Raw genomic sequence first — 21951 nt, forward strand, 5'->3', positions numbered from 1 at the left:
AATCAGTATAATACTAGAGAGAAGAAAGTGAAAGATAAAGTAGAGCTATTGCTGAGGGAAGCTGGAAGGGAATATTGGCTGGATGCTATGCCTGTTATGGTCAAGGGCAATAACTTAGTTTGCAGGAAAAAAATAAATGCTAGAAACGCTATGGGACTTATATAAAGTAGATATGTCACATTATTGCTAATAAAGGCCAAAGAGGAAGTCTTTTAAGTAGTTTTCTATGGATGTATTTAAGTTGTATGAGTTGGTAAAATACAGTTTTAGTGACAACCAGGGATTAGATTAGTACCTGTGAATTAATTCCAAAGATTCACAAATGTTCCAAGTCTAACATAGTATAATGTGGGTCTGAGTAGTAGTAGATATCTTCTTTGGGATGTTTTTCCACACATTAAACTATTCAAACAGTAAAAGTTTAATCAGGTACAAAATGCAGTTCTTAAGTAATATTTTAACTGTACACAGTAAGGTACACTTTTCAGGTTTTTTATATATTAAGACTATCCTCTATAATTACTGTACTGTATTTACAAATCACACTAGTACATTAGAACGCTTTTGTGAAAGGCTGCTTCTCCCATTCTCTAATGTGTTTGACAGCTTTATAGAAATGTAGTGCTTCACTCATTTTCTCTTCTTCCTCTCATACTAAATTGCAAGAACAAATAATGAAATAACATTATAGGGTCAAGATTCAAGTTCCAACAAAAATAGTTTTCATGACATTATCTTCAAGGGATGCTGTGTCATATGAGTTAAATTAGATTTCCCCCCATTATTCTGGTTCACTGTTCAGTGTGTAGTGAAAACAAAAGATATTAAATGAGTTATTGGGATTTGCTTTATTTGGTCTAGTCCATGGTACCTAGATTGAAAAAGACCTTTTCACTGCAGAGCCTGTAAGTTAATTACACAGCAATGAGAATAAAATTAATGTAACCACCTAAATTACCTGTGCATTTAATGGGGAAGAGTTAACTTCCTTCACTGGATTCACCACTGCTGGATTAATAAATTCAGGAAAATCAAAACCAAACTGATAATAAAGATGAAACATAGAAGTATTTAAAATTTTCTCACATAGATGGAATAATCTGTTTTAGGGCAGTACAATGTTTCTTTGACAGTAGGACTCAATGTTCTCAAGTACGTAGATAATTACTTCGTTGTTAAAGCATGTCTGGAGGTGATAATAGCATCTGGCTAGAAGCTAGGATTTACTGAGTATGTTTAAGTATTGTCTATTTAACTACTGCAGTCTGTTTAATATAAAATACAGTTAATAGGTACTTAAGGAGTAGGGTTGCCCTCATCCAAAGAAATCTATGAGATTCTGGATAATATACTGACGTAAGATACAGAAGAGTAGAATTTTCTTACAAATGTAGCAAAGAGAAAACCAAACATTATCTCCTGCAATGCTTCAGTACTTGTGTTTTTGCAGTATCATAAATCTGAGGGATCACTGGCAAGGACCTCTTTATTTCAGGTGTCCTGAAAATAAGTCAGTTTAACTCTATTTCAAAGTACTTAATCAAAGTGTACAAAAGTTTGAATATACAATATGGGGGTTTCGGTGCCCATTTGTGTACACCTTTAGCCTGGGTATGTTATGTTGGCAATCTCAATACTGTAGAAAATGTTCTTAAGGGCACTGGGGTAAAGAGGACATTCAAAAGACTTATGAAAGGGAATGGGATGACAGCATGGTAGTGAGGATGGAAAAATAAAGGCAAAATGACCCTTGTATTTCAGAATATGAGCAGGTAGTCAAGGCTGACATGGGCTGACAAATGAGTTTTGGTAGCACACAACTTTCAAAGTTTGGGGATAATGCTTTGTAGTCTGTAAAAGTGGAAACAAAGATCTTTTTCTTCTGTTACAAAGAAATAGTGGAAGGATTGAGGGCTAACAGGAAAGGGAGTGCCTTGGGAGACTGATCAAATATCAGACTCTGAAGCATTCTGATTGAGGGTTAATATAGTACACTTTTCTTTATCAAAAGGAAAAGTTTTTTCCAATAGTTGTGTGGCTTGTCATGCTTGATCAACATGATAGCATTCCATGATGAAGTGACCAGGCTGGTAGGTAAGGGGAGAGAAGTGGATATTGACTGCTGTGAGTTCAGGAAGGCTGTCCCCCATAAGATCACAGAATCACAGAATGGTTAGGGTTGGAAGGGACCTCTGGAGATCATCTAGTCCAACCCCCCTGCCAGAGCAGGGTCACCTACAGCAGGTTGCACAGGACAGCATCCAGGTGGGTTTTGAATGTCTCCAGAGTGGGAGACTCCACCACCTTTCTGGGCAGCCTCTTCCAATGCTCCACCACCCTCCAAGTAAAGAAGTTCCTTCTCATGTTAAGATGGAACTTCCTATGTTCAAGTTTATGCCCATTACCCCTCGTCCTATCACTGGGCACCACTGAAAAAAGACTGCTCCCATCCCCCTGGCATCCTGCCTTTAAGTATTTGTAAGTATTAATAAGATCCCCCCTCAATCTTCTTTTCTCTAGACTAAAGAGACCCAAGTCCTTCAGCCTTTCTTCATATGAGAGATGTGATCCTCATAGAGAAACTGGTGGTGTATGGGCTGGATGAGGAGACAGGTGGATTGTAATTTGACTGAATGGCTGTGTCCAGAGGGTGGTGATCAGTGGTGCAAATTCCAGCTGGAAACCAGTAACAAGCAGTGTACTTCAGGGGTGAATACTGGATCCAGCCTGATTAACTTCATTAATCTGGATGATGGGGCAGGGTGTTCCCTCAGCAAGTTTGCACTAGGAGTAGTGGGTGATATGCCAGAGGGTTGTGATGCTCTCCAGAGGGACCTTGACAGGCTGGAGAAATGGCCTGACAGGAACTTCATGAAGCCTAACAAGGGGAAGCGTGAAGTCCTGCAGCTGGGGAAGAACAACCCCATTCTGGAGGCCACCCAGCGGGAAAACAGCGTGACAGAAAAGGACCTGGGTGGACACCAAGTTGAACCTGAGCCAGCACTTGCTGCAAAGTAGGGTAATGGTATCCTGGGCTGCATCATTGTTGCTCACAGGCTGAGTGAGGTGATTGTTCCCCTCTGCTCATCACTGGTGAGACCACACCTGGAGTGCTGTATCCATTTCTAGGCTCTCCAGTACAAGAAGGACATGGGCATATACTGCAGAGTTCATTGAAGGGCCACAAAGATGATGAAAGGTATGGAGCATCCCTCCTATGAGGAAAGCCTGAGAGCTGGGTCTATACAACCTGGAAAGAGAAGGCTCTTTTGTGTGGTGCCCAGTGACAGGATACTGGCACATGTTGCCCGGAGAGGTTGTGGAGTCTCTGTCCTGGGAGACATTCAAAGTCCACCTGGACATGGTCCTGGGCGACTGGTTCTAGGTGGCCCTGCTTGAGCAGGAGGTTCAATCAGATGACCTCTGGCGATCCCTTCAAATCCAAACCATTCTGTCATCCAGTGATTGCACTTCATCAGAGCAGTCATAGTGGCTCAGGTCTTAAGACAATCTGATTTTATATTCTATCCCTATGTGTTTATCCCTCGATTCTCACACTGAAAACTGCTGAATAATTCCTGATGTACCTTAGAATATCTCAAGTTGGAAGGGACCCATCAGGCTTGAGTCCAAATCTCTGCTCCTTGCAGGACTACCTAAAACTGAAGCATATGATTTAGTGGTGTTCAGACACTTCTTGAACTCTGACTGGCTTGGGGCTGTGACCACTTCCCTGGGGAGCCTGCTCCAGTGACCAACCACTCTCTCAGTGAAGAAACTCTTCCTAATGTCCCATCTGAACCTGTGCTGACACAGCTTCATTCCATTCCCTTGTACCCTGTCACTGGTCACCAGAAAGAGATCAGCACCTCCTGCTCCACTGCTCCCCTTGAGGAAGTTGACTGTCATGAGGTCACCCCTCAGCCTTCTCTGTTCCTTTGGTGTTTCTATTGAATTCTATTGTATGAACCTCAGTTGTCATTTGTAGTATAAGTGCTGTAATCTACTTAATTGTTCCTTTATATGTAAGTTGTTCTGTACTGTTGGTCATCTTTGACATAATTTCTGATGCACTTCCAATTCTTTAAGGTTCTTTCCAATTTAAGAAACAAGACTGTGAATACACACAGTCGGGTAATGAAGTTTTCTGTGTTCTCTTATATTTTCTGAATCTGTATATTTTTTTTTTACTGGTCTGACCATTGGGCCAATCTTAATTCTAGATGTTCTATGGGCAGTGATAGCACAGACCCTATTACTTTGTATAATGTTAGGATATATAAATTTGTGTGCGTATTAACTCCCAAGTGTCCCCTCTTATACTTTGTTCCTTTGAATGTTGCTATTTTCCTTTCCTTAACAGTCAGGTTGGGATTCAGCTACAGATTAGAGCTAGGTGTCTGAACTCCTGTTGTGCCTTACAGAAAGATGGTGCACCTGCTTTTATTTGCTCCTTTTCTTCTGTAATTTGTCTCTAAGACAGCTGGTGGCACCATCCAATGCATTCCCCATAAGGAAAGGCTCTACCATGAGAACCTTGTCCAAACTTTCTTGATTGTGTAGCAAAAAAACTTAATGTATGCATACATATATACATATCATACTGTTGTTCACCGGTGATTTGACCTCACTCTGGCAGGTTTCCTAATTTCAGAATGTTTGAAGGACTTTTATTTTGTAGGCTTTTTACAAATTCTTTAAATTATCTCTGACCTGCTTTTCTTTCACATTTGTTTTATTGGCATTTGTCCTTTCAGGTTAGAGATCGGTTCAGTTTTTCAAGTGATACCTCTTTTGATACCTCTCCTTACCCTGCTGTCCCAGCCTTCCTGAGCTCCTTTTGACCTTTCTTAAGCTTTTTCTTTTTTGACAGTTTTGTATTTTCTCTGACTTCCCATGGGATTTCTCTAAATGTCTTCCCATATTGTATATATAAATTTTACTTCTAAATCTTTTTAAACACAACTTTTGTATAGCTACCCTTTATCAAACTAAGCAATACCAGAACTGATCTGTTGTTTTTACAAAGATTCCTATTCAAGTGGTTCCTCAATATTTTGAGTCAGTTTCTGTTCATTTTTAAAGTCAGTCAAATTTCTTTAGTTCCCTGCCAACTTCTTAGCGACATAACAATTTACAGTTTCTAAAAATTTGCTCTTAGCATCATACCCTAATGACTCAAATCTGCATGGTGGTAATTGAACTCTCCTGTTACTGGGTTTCCTATCTCTGCACTTTCCTAGTCTCCTCCAGCCTGGTGCAGTAGCCATCTGAGTGGTGTAATACAGAGCTATACATCTCAGATTTTTTATTCTTCTGACAGTAACTCTAAAACAAACAAACAAACAAAAAAACCAAAAAAAAAAACCACCCACCCAAAAAGTATGATTTCCCACCCATCATCACTCCAGTCTTACTAACTGTTTTTGAAATGCATAAAAGACCTTCTCATCACATGTTCTAATTACTCTCTAAGAATAAATCTCTGCTGGCTCTAAAAACTGTACTTTTTTTTTTCCCCCCCTCCCTCAAATGTTTTTCCATGTTTTTTAGCATGTCCCACTTCTTGCTGCTTTCACTTGCACCCTGTCAGAAGGATGCCGTGAAGATTATGGCTAGTGATTCAGTGATTCTTGAGTCTTTTTACTGAGTTTTTTTTGTTTTTTTTAACTTGGTATTGACTATTGTCTATGCCAACAGGTTCATTTCCCTTTCTTTGGCTTCACTTGGAAAGTATCACATTTGCTATTTCTTTATATTACTTCAGCAGGCTGTGTCTGGGAACTTCACTGCTCACCCCTGCCCCCACTACCATGAAGTCAAATAAGCAGCTGGTACCCTGTCCTGAGGAGGCATTCTACAGATTAGCCAAAACCAAGTAATAAGCACAGTTTTAAATCACTTACTCTCTAGGCTTGTTTAAAATACTTTGTGACTGTGTTTTGATCAGTAATTAGAATTAATAAAGTCTATCCTGATTGTATCAAGTATTTATGTTTTTGCATTCTTCATTTAGTGATGCAGTTTTCCAAAGACTAATTACTTGTGATAAAATTATCATATTTTTTCCATAAGTTTACCAATGAGAAATTATATGACTTATTGAAATGGAATAGGAAATCTTAAGGCCAAATCTAGATCTCTATAATGTTATTTAAGTTGCAAATTTCTATTTAAATCAGGACAGAGTATTTTCACTCAATTACTACTGTTGAGATTAATTAGATGATGGCTTGATAGGTAGAAAACTAGTGTGTAGAGCTTGTGCTTGTTTTTCTTCTATATATCTGTTACAGTATACAATAAGGGTATGAATTCGTTGGAACAAGTCTATGTGTATACAGAGCAGTCATTTAAACCCAATTAAACTCAATGATAGTCCATGGGGTGAAATGAGCTCCTTTAAAAAGGAGATGTCTGTTAGCAATGTCTTAGCTATCCTGTTTAAAAGAGGATAAATGATGCAAATTTCTCACAGACTGTACCTCTAAGTCTCTCCCTTTACTATAGGGAGGCGGGGGGGAACACCACCTCTAAATGGATCAGATATTTTTGAAAATTGTTCTGGTTTAGGTCTCAGATTTTTCATCTATATGTTAAGTGTCCAAAGTAATAAAATGCAAGTTAATGCTTATCATTCTTTCAGAACTTAAAAACTGAATATAGTTATTGTTCTTTCATATGTATAGAATATCAGGTTATATCCTATAATCACCCTGCACATTTATTACGTGTCTGAATGTTTCTTGCAACAGCTGGAAATCTCTTCTTTAGAACCAGGAGAAAATGTAATTTTTCTGACCCACTCAATCTCTTACAGGCAGTGTGATCTTTGGGTTGTGTTTAGCTTATGCAGGATCAGAAGGGAGTCGCAACTGATTCCTCTGTGCGGGGTTTGAGTAGGATATAGCCTGACAGCTTCACATTAACCTGTTATTTTGTGATTGTGTAAGTCAAATTCTAGTGAAGTTGACCAATTCCAGCAAATTGGTTTGGGTGTCTCTGTGTGTGCGAGAATGGCTCAAGCTAGCGAGAAGTTCATCACTGAATCACATGTCTAGTTTGTATCTTCCAGCATTTTTTGCATAATACGTGTAATTGGATTAAAGCATACAGAAAAAAAGACAAACTAAAAACCTGGTTTAGACTTTTCCTGGCTGGAGCAAAGCAAAATTGTCATGATGTGGGGGAGGGAGCTGTTGAAAGGGAGGCCAAGGGTGTAGTGTTTAATGGTAAGTGATCCATATATTCACAGGGGCCGTGGAGGAGTGCCTCCACCACCAGCGGGAGTACCGAGAGGGGCACCAGCACCCAGGGGAGCGCCTCCCAGTAGAGGACCAGTCAGTCGTAGCCGTGGACTTCTCGCACCCAGAGCAAGAGGAGTACCTCCACCTGCAGGCTACCGGCCCCTTCCACCACCTCCAGCACAGGAGACGTACGGTGAATATGTAAGTCAAGCTGTTGTTATATCATGCATAAAGTGTATGATTTTGGGGGGATGATCCTAACTATCACTTTAGAATTCTGTAGAGTCCTTTTCATTAGTATCTAATTGAGTCTTGTACCCAGAATCTACAGCAAACGTGGTCATCTCTCATCACCTTCTCAGGCTTGAACTGTTTCATCCTAATAAAAGTTCAGGTTATATGTACTACCATAAAGGCATTTACAGTGCATTTGGCAAAATAGTTATGTACCTCTTAAATGTGTTATATTAGGTTTCTGAAAAATCACATTGTCAGTAGATTTTTAATTCTCAACTAAAACCGAGAATAATATTCTACTCTTCCCAAACCTATCCTTGTGGTCATATAACTGTTTAACAATTAGACAATTAAAATATTTTTATGAAACCTTCAGAATTAATCCTAAAATTTTAACAACCTACAGTGTATCTCAAGAATGCATACATATTTATCTTGACTTTATTGTAGTAAACATTAAAAAACATATCAAAGTACTTTACATTGTACATGACTGAAAATTATAGACAGTTATGAATTGTTAGGGTAAACTGAATTTAAACTGAACTTACAGAGCACTGACATAAAAAAGTTTATTAAATCAAAACTATAGTCACAAAAATGGATTTAATCTTAGAGAGAAATTACATTTTCAAGGGCAATGCTTTTAATGTTTTATATATCTTAAAGGTTTTAGCATGCCCTCTTTACACCATAGGCTGTCTGGACTGTCTGTTATTCAGACCACAGTGGAAGAGGAGTTCCTGAGTTCCAGAAAATGGTTTTGCTATTTAGACGTTTTTTTGCTTTCCTCTCAACCTTTCTTTCATATACCTTCTCCATCTCTTCTTTCACACCCCCCCCCCAAAAAAACCCATCTAATTAAAATCTCAACCATTGCCCTTTTGATCAGAAACCTATTTTGTTGTGTAACATGTATAGCTTTATGCAGAAAGTTTAATGTCATTAGTACAAACATTTACACACGTACCTGAATAATTCAAAAGAAATTAATGTAGTTTACTGATGTCATGAGAACTAGTACTTGAGCAATGTATATAAATGTCTCCTGGCTATACTTGACTAGACAAAGTGCAAATAAGTGGTTATTTCACAATGCTTTCAAAGGAATTAGTCCTCATTTAACAGCCTGTTTCCAGGCCATGCACTGTAGAATGCATGGTGATGTGGTAGAAAATAAACCTCTTTGAGCAACTTCATATTTATATATATCTGCTATTTATAGCATATGCATATAGAAGTGGCATGGAAATAACAGCTGTTTGAATCAGTATCCTGATGTATGCTTTACTTGTGAGAGAATAATTAGAAAATAGCACTACAAAGAAAAATAGTGCTGTGCTAAATAACTTCTAAAAAGAACGTTCTCTAGAACTGGATCACTTATCTTCCAAACAAGGTATCTTAACTGGGGTAGAGATATTTAAAGCTGTAATTGATAAAGCGATGCTAGCTGGTCCATTTTAAAATTCCGTATTTTCTGTGACTCCTCTTTTAAAATGGAGATTCATTAGAATAAAGTCTTGCTAGGCCATGAACCATTAGTGTATTGTATGTTAAATTTAATGCATGGTATTTTTTTACCTGCCTATTTATAGTATATTATCAAAGTGCCTTAACTGTATCTTTTACAGGTTAAGGTAACATTGTAGGAGTCATTATAGTATTTCTGTCCTTTTGTTACTAATTTCTGCTTAGCCGTATCTAGTATTAAGCGCTGGTTTGCCAACCTAAATATGTGAGCGGAGTAAGGTGTCACTGTTTGCTGAGAAGTGTCTGTAGACTGAAGACATCTGTGAGATTGTGGGCATTATAAGATGTTCCTTTAAGCAGCATGTAGTTTCAGAGCCTCGGAGACTGGGATATCCAGAGAGATTGCAGAGCAGCTTTTAGAACTTTTCCATTGAGGATTGGAAAGTCTGTGAGGGTTCATGAAGCTTTTCATTCCCTTAGGCTTACAAGCCTCTGCTTTGTACTCATTAAAATAATGTGAAACTACGCAAGTTCAGAAAGAAGCAAACTATATTCTGGGGAAAGCCTTCAACCACTTGCCTTCTGTAACTGTAAATATCTCAGAGATGCAGGGCTTTCAGTACATCGAGTCCTTGACCTTTTCTTCGGTGGTGTGCTTGTGACAGAAAATGAGGCCATCACCGAGTTACAAACAGCATCCATTTTCCTTCCCTCCTTTTGCTAACTCTTTTCTGTAGTCCTTGAGACCAATGAATATCTAACACCTATGAGGAACCTACTCATTTCTGCCTCCTGCCTATCCTAATCTTCTCCTTCCTCTTCTTGATTAAGAAGTTGTTTTTTAAAAGGTGATATCAAAATGGGAAGCAGAATACCTACTTCATTCTGAAAAATTGGAAGGGTTCATTCCGGAGGCCGTATCTCACAATTATAATCACGCCAGAGGCAAAAAAAAATAAATTCATTCATTTGAATTTAGATGCATTTTAACATGGGCTCAAGATGAATAGAACCAGGTGATCATTGCTGTCCTGTGCTTGGAGCCCATAGGGAAGTTGTCCAGAACTTACCTGTGACAGAAGGCTCTTCAGATGTAACTACCCCCATTGTCTGTTGGCTTTCTGGGATGTTTGCCACACTCAGTCTGAATACTTGATGTGACCTCTGCTGAAGTCATGCAGCATATCAGACTAGCAGCAATATCTGCCCGTTTTTCCAATTCAGTATAACTAGTTTTTCCACTCCAGTGTTGCCAGTCTCACTTATGTATCTCTCTCGGCCCCAGGACACATTTCTCCTGGGACCTCACCATATTGGTAGTACTGTGATGAAGTTTTTGAAGGCACTGAAATGACAGTTCCTTATCGTTTTCTGTGAATGTTGTCTTTTTAATAGCTGTAGTATCAGCTTAGACGATAGCGTAAAATTCAGGCCTTTACTGCCAGCCAGCTTTATAATCACAGTTCTGACCTCACTGCTCTGTTTGGTGTGATAAACCTTCTCTGAAGGCTAACACGCCTCCCACTTTTATGTCCTCATATGCTCAGGTCAGGAGAAAGCCTAGTATGACGTGTAAAGTATGGCCAGGATTATTTTTATAATATTTGGATAAGGGAAATCATATAAATGTATGCTAGATTTATTGAAGCACTTACAGATAGTTTCAGGGACATTCTCTTAATTAAATGAGAATTTTTCTCTACTCATTGAACCAAGCTCTTAAATACATGAAAATATTTTTATCTATTAGTAAGTTGACAATTTATTCCATTAAGAAAAGAAATAGAAACTGTGTTTAACTACTAACTGAAGATTTTAAGCTTTTCCATAATTTTCAATAAGCAGGCAATTAGTAACAGTATGGTAGCAATTCATTAGTCTTTCATAGTGTCAATTCCTCAGCCAATGTTCAGTCAAACATAAGTTAGACGATAACTGTTTGGTCTCAGTTACTGCCAAGTAAGCAGTTGCTGCTCTCCGCCTCTTGCTGTTGTCCTCTTCTCACCAGCTTCACACTGCGAGGCTTTTTCCAAATTAATAACACAGCAATGTGTCTGAAGCTTTTTTTTAAGATTTGATTTGTGTTTGCTTCTATCTTCTGCCTGTAGATAGTAAATTGTCAATGAGCCAGCAATGTGCCCTTGTTGCCAAAAAGGCCAATGGAATCCTGGGCTGCATAGGGAAGAGTGTATCCAGTAGGTCGAGGGAGGTCATTCTCCCCCTCTACTCGGCACTGGTGAGGCCACAACTGGAATACTGTGTCCAGTTTTGGGCTCCCCAGTTCAAGAGGGACAGGGAATTGCTGGAGTGAGTCCAGCAAAGGCCAACTCAGATGATTGAGGGATTGGAGCATCTCCCTTATGAGGAAAGGCTGAGAGAGCTGGGACTCTTTAGCCTGGAGAAGGGAAGGCTGAGGGGAGACCTTATTATGGTTGAAGGAGGATGGAGCCACACTCTTCTCGGTGGTTCCCAGTGACAAGACGAGGGGCAATGGGTGCAAGCTGGAACATAGGAAGTTCTGTTCCAATACACGGAAAAACTTCTTTACAGTTCGGGTGACAGAGCACTGGCACAGGCTGCCCCGGGAGGGTGTGGAGTCTCCTTCTCTGGAGATTTTCAAAACCCGCCTGGATGCAGTCCTGAGTAATGTGCTCTGGGCAATCCTGCTTTAGCAGGGGAGTTGGACTAGATGATCTCTAGAGGTCCCCTCCAACTCTGAAAATTCTGTGATTCTGTGATTCATTTTACAAAGGTAAATATTTTGTAAATATGTACGTATTTTCATTAAATACTTTCTATGAATGTATTTGTGATAGTGCCCTGTCCCATTTTGGCTGCTTAAACATGTTAAATGCAAACTGAGATTTATGAGTTGATAATCAAATATTTTTTAGGCATTAAGATACGGACTTTAAACATGGATTTAAAATTCATTGCTGTGGCAGTGTGGTATGTGTAGACTGAAAAATAAAACTCGGATCTATCAAGCTATGGCCAAGACTTACTTCAGCACTTCGTAAGGCAATCAGACCTAAATGTTCCTATTGTCTGGCGGGGGGGGGAAGTTGTGGCAGAGCTTCAGATCTGTTTCTGGCTATTTTATTGATGTCGTCTTGTGTTCAGAAAAGGGTTACCTCAGCAGCAGATTTTTCTAATGCACTGACCACATGTATAATTTCTAGCAGTTAATGCTTCAATTAGAATGCTTCAATGAGATTACTTTCTGTAATAAGAAATTGAATTAAGATGGAATTTCTACCAGTAAGAGACCTAGGGAGCCTTTCTAATGTTAAGTAAATTGCAACTTGAAAAAGAACATTATGAACTATTTCCCATTACATGCAAAGATTATTTTTTTTTTAACTTAAAGATGCAGGTACAGGCTACATAGAAGGGTGTGCGGAACACTTGGATGCTGAAGGGATGCTAATAACAGACTTAAAAATCTACTCTCTAAAATCTACGTTTAGTGGTCTCTTGATTCTGGAAGATCCTAAAGCTTAGGGATTGCTAAGATTGAAAAGTTTATAGTTCTGGAGGCATACATTTCTGGATATTTCCAGAAATACGGTGCTTTTAGTGCTGAACAAAGCAGTGCTTCAGACTTAATTCAGAACTAAACTTGTAAGTCTCATACTAAGTATGAGACTATACTCACACTACGTATATTAGAAGATATATATATATTACAGATAGTACAATATTAGAGACTATGCTCTCATACTGTTTCCCATGAGAAGTGGGGAAGACCTAGAAGACATGACATAACATGCTGGCTAACAAGATCCCACCCAAACAATGAGCAGAAGATGTGATGCCATATGTCTCCTCTTAATTTAAAGCTCATTATCTCCCCAGTAGTGGAAGGCCCCTGGTTCAAATGCCTGTCCCAGGTGTTCATGTTCCCTTGGTTCTCTCTGGAGATGGTGTGCTGACCACCAGGATACTGGCTGTCCCAGCATACACAGTGTCAGGAGCAGTGGTTTCTGTTCTTTGGGTTTTGCAAGAAATCCTTATGAATCTGTGGGTAGATTTAAGGGACTTTTGTTCTCGAGTGACATTTGGGTGGATGGCTAAGACCAGAAATGCATTTCATGATCCAGTGATTATTATAAAGTATATGTATATGTATCCATTACTGAAAGAAATGAACACAAAGCCTTGCTATCTACAGGTGAGAGCCCATTCAGCTGAATAATAACCTATAGTCTGTTTAGTGCCCCTTCCTAAAAGCTGATGCAAATTCTTCTCTGGTCTCCAGCATTAAACTTGAATTTTTTATATCTTCATTGTGATCATACTTTATTTAGATTTGAAAAACTGAAAATTAGGATTAAACAAGCATACTGTGGAAGCAATTTCTTGGATCTGTTGACACAATCTTGATTTTGCAGGGTACACTGTTGTTAACGTAGACTTTTTTTCTCATTAACATGTGCTCATTTTCTGGTTGAAAAAGGAAAGATCTGTAGGAAAAAAAGAGCAAAAACTTTGTGTACAATATGGAAACCCCCAAGCTTTTTATTTACAAAGAAATGCTGCTTGGAGTTGAGGTGGCAAATAAGGGCTAATCCAGGTGACACAAGACTTTGAAAAGAGTTTAAACTCTTCCTGATTATTGTTCAAATATAACTAATGTCACTTTGCAAGAGTCACACCATGTTTTAATTTACTGTGGTCTTCTGAATATTGGTAGTTTCCTAATAATGTGCAACATCTTAACCAAATTTGAGATGGTTTTGTTTGCTTAGTTGTTTTGAGTGTAAAGTTTTTTGATTGGGTTCCTGGAAAAGGGTTGGAGGTGGCTTCATCCTCTAGGAACTAGAGAAATGATCTTTTGTCCATTCTGTTACCCTCTATGGATAATGATTTCCACTTAGGTCTTATACCTATTGTAAGCAATGTATTTACCAAGTTCTGGCTTCTTGGAAGTGCTAAGACTGTTCTTAAATTCAGGGTGAATTCAGTTAAGACTTTTGGAAAGCAAGTTCATAACAGCTTTTTCTAGGCTTTTTTTGCCATTTACAATGTTCTTTTTCATGCTAAGCAGACAAGCAAGAAGAAGTAAATGTAAAAAAACCCAAACTTTTTGAAGTCCCTCAATTGTTTTCTTTCATTTTTAATCTTTTACATTTACCTTCTCTGGGGTTTTCAGGATGAGGTGGGGAGAGAATGGAGAATCTTTTTGTTCTGTCAGGAACTCAGACTGTGGAAACAGTGGAGTATTTCTGGGGAAAGGCAGAAAAGCTTTTTCACCTGCCCATCTCAAAGTAGAAAGTTCACCTATAATGTGCGTACAATATATTCTCTTCCTCAAATTATTTTTAGAGTTTAAACTGCTGATCCACATTGACCATTTTCTGGCTTGATATTATTGAATGAGCATGAGTGGTCCTCCTGCTCCCTGCTCCAGTCCTGACACTGCTCCCTGCTGTTGTATACAGAAAACCAGAACTGTTTTGGTCTGGTAGTAACTTGGTTTAAATGTTACTGCCTCTCTTCATTAGCAACTTTTTCTTTTTTTTTTTTTGAGGTGCATTAAAGACAATCCACTAGTACATCTCCCATTCCAGAAATACCTTATTTGTTCTGGTTGAATATTCACTCAGCTCCTTCTAGATGAAAACAGATGAAAATCTACAAAATAAGGGCTTATGGTCTGTGCGTGTTTGCTGCTAATGTCCTTAATGTTATCACTCAGACTTTAGATGGTAGTAGCTACCCGTATTTGTTTTGATTGCCCCATATTCTGTGTTGATTAAATGATGGGGGAGATGTTATTTCCACGTAACAAAATGGCTGTTCCTTCGCTTTACAATTCTAATTTGCAAAAAAAAGTCTTCATTGCACTGCACTGACGTCTGATGTTTTTTCTCCTTCAAGTTAATCTCTGTGCAAACAATTTTTTGGCTGTGATAGCTTTTATCTAAAAAGACGACATTCCTCCAGTATTCTGTGATAAAGTACTGGTGTAAGTATTAATTTCAGAGAGTGATGAGGAAAAGAAAGAACAACCTTTTAGTTGTAGTGATAACAGCCTTAATTTTTTCCCTTGGATGGATTTCCTTAGTTGGGGAGAGCTGGAAAATTGATTTCTTATTGACTTCATGATTTTTTTTTGCCAGCACTGCAAATGGCCTTTTTGTTAAAATGCACTTTATACCACCTTCTTTCTTCCCGTTTCTCTGTCTTGTTCTCTTTGAAGCATTGTTAATTTTCCCTAAAGAGGGTCCAAACACTAGTCTGTCATTGTCACTGCTAGCAGATTATAATTTAAAACCACCATTTCCTATTCCCCACCAACAAGGGTATGTTTAGAGTGTTTAATTATTAGAAACACTGATGAGCAAGGCTCAGCATGATTTATAATGTTTTGGGTAGCGCAGAGGTTTTGGCAAAGATTGCTTTCATTGCTTTTATCATTTTTTGACCTGTGATAGTAACTGACTATTTAATAAATTTGAAGGATGCATATTTACACATTGCATTTGGTTCTGTTCGTGAAAAAATTCTGCACTTCTCACTGAACAACTACTGTTAGTGGTACTGCTCCCTGGATTTATATCAACTGCGGGCACTCTCATTGGGACAACTGCAGGCAGAATCTCTCTTTAAGAGGAAATGTAATGTGATTCTGGCTTGTAGGCTGGCTTAATAAAGGAGTTATTAATAAGGTTTGAGATTTTACAGAGTAATTTCATATTCTTTTCAGTAGATCTGTCTTGTAATTCTAGCTGTTCTCATACTTTGGGGGAGGGTTCTTAAGTCTGAAATTAACAGAAGTCAGGACAACTGCTCCTGATACCTTCCTGGTTAATATTGCAAATATGTGGAAAATATATTTTCAGCTTTTTTTCCCTACTTTTTTGTTATAAGTACAAACTGTGGCACACTTCCCCTTTTTTGATGAGATTAAATCCAATGAGAGTTAGTTTTCTAGGTTATCCTGAGAAGTAGAATAATGAATAACAGAAACACTCCAATTCATGGGATGAAAATGTGATCTTGTTTGGGCTTTTGTTTTTTGGAGCTGGAGAGGAAGTAAGGCTTCACCAGTAAACTCTTTCTGATTATAGAATACCTTTAGGAAGAGCTATTTATAGACTGCTGTAATTGGAGTAAAGAAGTCCATTGTATTGCTTGTGGTAGGAACACAAATGCTGTCATCCACATGAAGAATGGCTTTAAATATGAAAACTAATGATTTTCTACCTGAAACATGCAAAAAAATCAGCAAAAAAAATGCAATTAAAATATACTTTTGAACGTGTAATTTTTCCTGTATTATGCAGAAAGAAAAATGTATAGCAATGCTTGTCAGTGAATCTGTGATGTACCTGAGTACAAGATATCTGTGTATTTAAGTTCTGTCCTGTCCTTTTTCATTATATATGTGTAAAAACAATAGTTATTTTCATTTAAGTTAGTGTGATACTTTATAGTATGGAAACATGCCAGATGACTGAGGATATTTCACCTAGCTACTAAATGAAGTTAAAGAAAACATCTATTGAAGCCACAAGAGGTCTGTGTTTTGGAAATTCAATACCTGTGTAGTGTGGATTTAATCTAAAATGTAAAACATTCTGCCTTGGCCAACCTTATTTGTAACCTCCTGAAAGAGAAAGTCTTTAAATATTGTATGACTAAGAGAAAATACTGTGTCAGATCTAATTCAGGGAAAGCTGTGAAAAATACTTCAGCTGCCCCTGCCTGATCACTACTTCAAGGGAGTAGTGCACAGCAAACAAGTGTTTTGGAATTTGAATCTCTTATCTCTTAACAAGCCATTGAGAGCAGCTCTTTAAACCTATTCTATTTGTACAGCATGCTACAGATGAAGCTTATCTCAGTTTTAATACAAATTTTTGGGTTTATAAATGCAAGTACAGTAATAGAAAGGAAGAATTGACCTACTTAAGCAGGTTATAGTAATTGCAAGAGCACAGACTGATCTTTTTAATGCTAAGTGACAAGTGTCCCACATATAAACTACAGATCAGATATCTTTCCATTAAGAGTCATCTTCAGTATAATAATGCAGGACTTAATTTCTACAGTAGTCAATTTATTAACACAAAATGGTGAATAGTGAGGTTCAGGCAAAATGTCTCTGGAAGAGAAATGCAAATACTGGAAAGAAGTCTGATATAGCGTGGATCTCTCCAACATTTTCCCTTTTGTTCTGTTGGACATCTTGTTAAGGGTCTTTTTCTTTCAAATTTACTTTGTTCCTTTGACTTCAACAAGTCCTAGATACACCATAACTTCAGAGTAATCTGTTTTCCCCTTTTCTTTCATAATCAATTTTTTAGTAACTGATTAACTGAAGTATAGGACTGATTTCTTAAGAGTTCTCCAATGATTCCTTAGTGGCAAAGCTTTCCTAACGTGTTAAAAGGCTTAATTTCAGTCCTCTGCTTTCATTTTTTGTAACTGCTCAGTGTGCACAGTTTGAAGTTTGGGAGCCCATCGTAAGGATGGCTGGTTCACAGTTGGGAGATTCTGTGGGAGAAGACCAAATGTCATGTAAATGTTCTGGAACAGATTGAATAAGTTGGCTCAGCTTCTGCTGTTGATCGATGTCTGTATTGTTAACAGATGTCTGTGTATTGCATCAATAAGTAATAAAGTGCTTGTTCGTAATAACTGCCAGGAGGCAATGTTTTTGTGGGTTTAGTCTGTGGCTTATCAAGAAAAATCCATATCTATATCAGATGGTTGAAGAAAATGCTAAGACTCTATTTTAATGTTTAGTTTCAGGTCAGTAAATTACTGAAAGAGAAAACAATGCACTTCCTTTTCAAGTGGGACTATTTATCTATAGATCTCTTTGCAATAGAGAATTGCAAGAGTCCTCGTTTCTTCTTCCAGGCCTATGAAAAGCAGTTACTCATTTGTGCTGGAAAATATTCATAGACACCCTTCTACTAATCACTGCTGGGAAACAATCATGTTCCCTGATCTAGTGGCGGTGAAGCAGTATTGATGGGCAGATTGCCTGGTTTTCCATATAAGCAATTTCAAATGACTGGAAAAATGCTAAAAACTCTCAGCAAATTCAGTGTTTCTTATCGGTTGTTTTGAGGATGTCATTGGCTTCTGCTATAGAAAGCTTTCCTTGATGTCTAGAAAGCTGTCAGATTCCAGTCGTTGGAGATGTTTTTTACTAGAATCGGACAGTCGGACAGCCCATCATTTGTCGTCCATATCTAATTGATACTGTTAGTCAGTTTTGTTTTCTGTCATAGTTGAAAGACTCAAAGGTAAAGAGTTTGGTCTTTCATGAGACTCTTTGCCTTGCCAGTTTTTGTAGAAACCTATTCAGAAAACATATGTGAGATGATGCCCATTTTTTCATTTCTCTGTGCTCTTGTATCTTCAAAGTGTCTTCCAATTGTGTCACTCATCTGCAAAACTGGACAAGATATGCCTAAATATCCATTGAGGTCTTTAGCATATTTGGATATGACTTGGGTATTAGGATTTCCTAGGAATTGATACAAAGGAAGTGCCTTTTCCACTTCTCATGTGTGTGGCTCGGGTTTATTATCAGGTGAAACAAATTGGTGACAGTTCTGTGAATTTCTATAGTTCAACCTTTTCTAGGAAAACACAGCATCATTGTCACTTGTTTTTATCTTAAACTTCTGTATGGCTTGTAGCTGGAGGGTAGTGGTTTGTTCAACTTGGTATTTAAATCCAGTGCTATTTTGGGAAGAGTATTACTACAGTGTATACTTAAATAGTGTGGATAATGTGGGAGGAGGAAGAAATCCTTATTTTTAGTTTCTTAATGGATGCTAAACTCCCACAAGTTGACAAGTATATAGAGGGCATTCAAAGCAGTAAACCAGTCTTTCTTACTAGTCTTATCTCTAGGGAATTTCTTTCCCATCCATAGTCTACATATAATATTGAATTTATTGTCCAGAAATAAGCCAGCTATCTAAGTCAGTTGCACAATACTTACTCAGATGTTTTGATTCTTGAGGTGCTTTCCAGAGCTTTCTTGAAGATCAGTAGCTCAGTCATGTCAAATCTAAGTACATGGAAACATGAAGTATTTGTACTGTTACTGCACAGCTGGTGTTAACTAAAACAAAAAATATCTTTTTGAAGCACAGTGCCAATAGTTCAAAATACCTTTAAAGTAATTATAGTCTTAGATGTGTGTGACCTCCTAAATGGAAGTAGTCTGTATTAACATTGCTAAATTTTGCCATTTCATGGTGTACGTATGTCATACATGCATTTCAGGAGAGTATTGTCTTCCTTATTTAGCACTAGGTTTCTACTTTGTTTCCGGAGTGTGCTTACAGTTAATACTACCTTTCTTTTATATCCTATCAGGAGTATGATGATGGTTATGGAACTGCTTATGATGAGCAAAGCTATGATTCCTATGATAACAGCTATAGCACTCAAGCTCAAAGGTAAGTCTTCAGATCTATTGTAACTACATGTGAAAAACTCTACAGTTGGAAAGTTAGTTTTACTTAAAGGTTTTTTCAATTTCATCTTAAACAGCAAAAATGTCATAAGAGCCTTATTAAAAATAACCCTCAGTGTTATTTGTCTCTAGTATCATATAGGTAAAAAACTCAAGTGGTTGAAAAGCAGAAATGAGAACTTCAAAGAGTTTTAGTGATACCAAATCATAAATCAAGAAGTTTTCAAAAGTTCAGGAAATTTGGGAAAACCTGATTTAGATTCATTTCAGGAGGGAGCAGGGGTAGGGAGATAAGGAAAAAAACTTCATAAAAGGTATTAAATCATCTGAAGCACAGACCTGATTGCAGTTTCTTCTTAAATGTGGTTAAATTCCAGTATTTTACCTTTATTTGGCTGTAAAAAAAAAAAAAAAAGGTACACCCTTTAGTTTTCCTCCTTTGTGGAATCGTTTTCGCTACAAATTTAAGTCTCTTGCCATTTGTGTTCCTTCCCCCACTTCATTCTCAACAGTATTTTTAAGCACTTTTGATTTGTTTTCTTAAAATTTTGATTTCTTCAAAGGAAGTGCTGTTTGGGAACTCCATGAATTACAAGGAATACTAATGTGTCCCAATGATGGGAAAAATGCTATGAAGTACAAACTAGTTGTATTAGATGGTAGTTTGAACTTAATGGCAAATATCATGTGATATATTATTTAGCAGCTTGGCTAATAGACGTCACTATTAGTTACTTCTAATGTGCATGTCTGGAAAGGGACCTTCTGTGCACTTTTTACTGCATTGTAATTTATTCTCACTCTTTTTCTCTTAAACCCAGCATTCATAGTTTGATCAGTAGTGGATTTCTGTAATTTCATTGAGAATTTCTTGAAACTTTTATGGCACTAAATTTCAAATGGTTGAAAAAAAAAATGTTGAGAAAATGGTGAAATAAAACAAAATGCTCTAGTTGTACATTACTGCTTTATTTTTTTGGGGTGATTAGAGCTTTAAAAATTGCCCTGTGGGAAGAAAATAGTTGGAAAGGGAGATATCGGTGGATACTGTGATGCTAATAAATAGCTACTGATTAGACTGTCCTGCCTTCTGCTAAATAAGACTTTTTAAAATATAGCATTATGTAAAATAGTAAATACTGCTCACAGCAAAATTGAGAACAAAGCCATTTACACCTGGCATCTGCTTAGCTGTAGTGTTGTCACATTCGACTTAAATTTTGTTGTATAAATCATAGAATGGTTTGGGTTGGAAGGGACTGGAGTTGGATCATCCAGTTCCAACCCACCTAACATGGGCAGGGACACCTTCCACTAGACCAGGTTGCTCAAAGCCCAATCCGTCTTGGTCTTGAACACCTCCAGGGATGGGGCCTCCACAATTTCTCTGGGTGACTTGTTCCAATGTCTCACCACCCTTAGTAAAGAATTTCTTCCTAATATGTCATGTAAATCGACAGTCTTTGAATTTAAAACAGTTACCCCTTCTCTTATTACACTCACTAATAAAGGGTTCCTTCCCATCTTCCTTGTAGGGCCCCTTTAGGGTACTGGAAGGCTGCTATAAGTCTCTGCAAAGCGGCCTTCTGCAGGGTGAACAACCCCAACTTTCCCAGTCTGACCTCATAGGAGAGGTGCTCCAGCCCTCTGATCATTTTTGTGGCCCTCCTCTGGACCCAATCCAACAGGTACATGTCCTTATGCTGAGGGCTCCAGAGCTGGACTTAGTACTCCAGGTGGGGTCTTATGAGGGCAGAGTAGAGGGGCAGAATCATGTCCCTCAACCTGCTGGCTATGCTTCTTTTGATGCAGCCCAGGATACGTTGGCCTTCTGGGCTGAAAGCGCACGTTGCTAGCTCATGTTGAGCTTCTTATCCACCAACGCTCCCAAGTCGTCCTCCTCAGGACTGCTCTCAATCTGTTCTCCACCCAGCCTGTAATTGTGCCCTGACCCATGTGCAGGACCTTGGCCTTGTTGTCCATCATGAGGTTTGCTTGGGCCCACCTCTCCAGCCTGTACAGGTCCCTCTGGATGGTATCCCTTCCCTCAGTATGTTGACCACTCCACACAGCTTGGTGTCATTGGCAGGCTTGCTGAGGGTGCACTTGATCCCACTGTCCATGTTGTTGACAAAGATGTTAAACAGTACCAATACCTTTACTGACCCCTGAGGAGCACCAGTTGTCACTGCTCACCGCTTGGATATGGAGCTGTTGACTGCAACTCTTCGAGTGTGGCCATCTAGCCACTGAGTGTTGCACATCCTTACCCACTGAATTGTCCATCCATCAAATCCATGTGTCTCCAATGTGGATACCAGGATGTTGTGCGAAACGCTGTCAAATGCTTTGCACATTTCCAGGTAGGCAATGTCAGATGCTCTTTCCTTATCCACCAATGCTGTAACACCATTGTAGAATGCCACCAAATTTCTCAGGCATGATTTGCCCTTAGTGAAGCCATGTTGGCTGTCACCAGTCACCTCCTTATTTTCCATGTGCCTTAGCAGAGTTTCCAGGAGGATCTGGCTCCATGATCTT

The 21951-nt window shown here is 38.4% G+C and overlaps 1 protein-coding gene across 1 annotated transcript in view; it reads left to right on the forward strand.

Moving 5' to 3' along the window:
- KHDRBS3 (KH domain containing, RNA binding, signal transduction associated 3) overlaps positions 1-21951 on the forward strand; it is a 74536-nt gene that overhangs the window by 30611 nt on the left and 21974 nt on the right. Inside the window, exons 5-6 of the mRNA XM_009882916.1 lie at positions 7256-7448; positions 19311-19393. Coding sequence (XP_009881218.1) covers positions 7256-7448; positions 19311-19393 — 276 coding nt within the window. The remainder of the gene's footprint in view (positions 1-7255; positions 7449-19310; positions 19394-21951) is intronic.

Source organism: Charadrius vociferus, unplaced genomic scaffold (assembly GCF_000708025.1).
Source record: "Charadrius vociferus isolate BGI_N301 unplaced genomic scaffold, ASM70802v2 scaffold360, whole genome shotgun sequence".
NCBI classification, from domain to species: Eukaryota; Metazoa; Chordata; class Aves; order Charadriiformes; family Charadriidae; genus Charadrius; species Charadrius vociferus.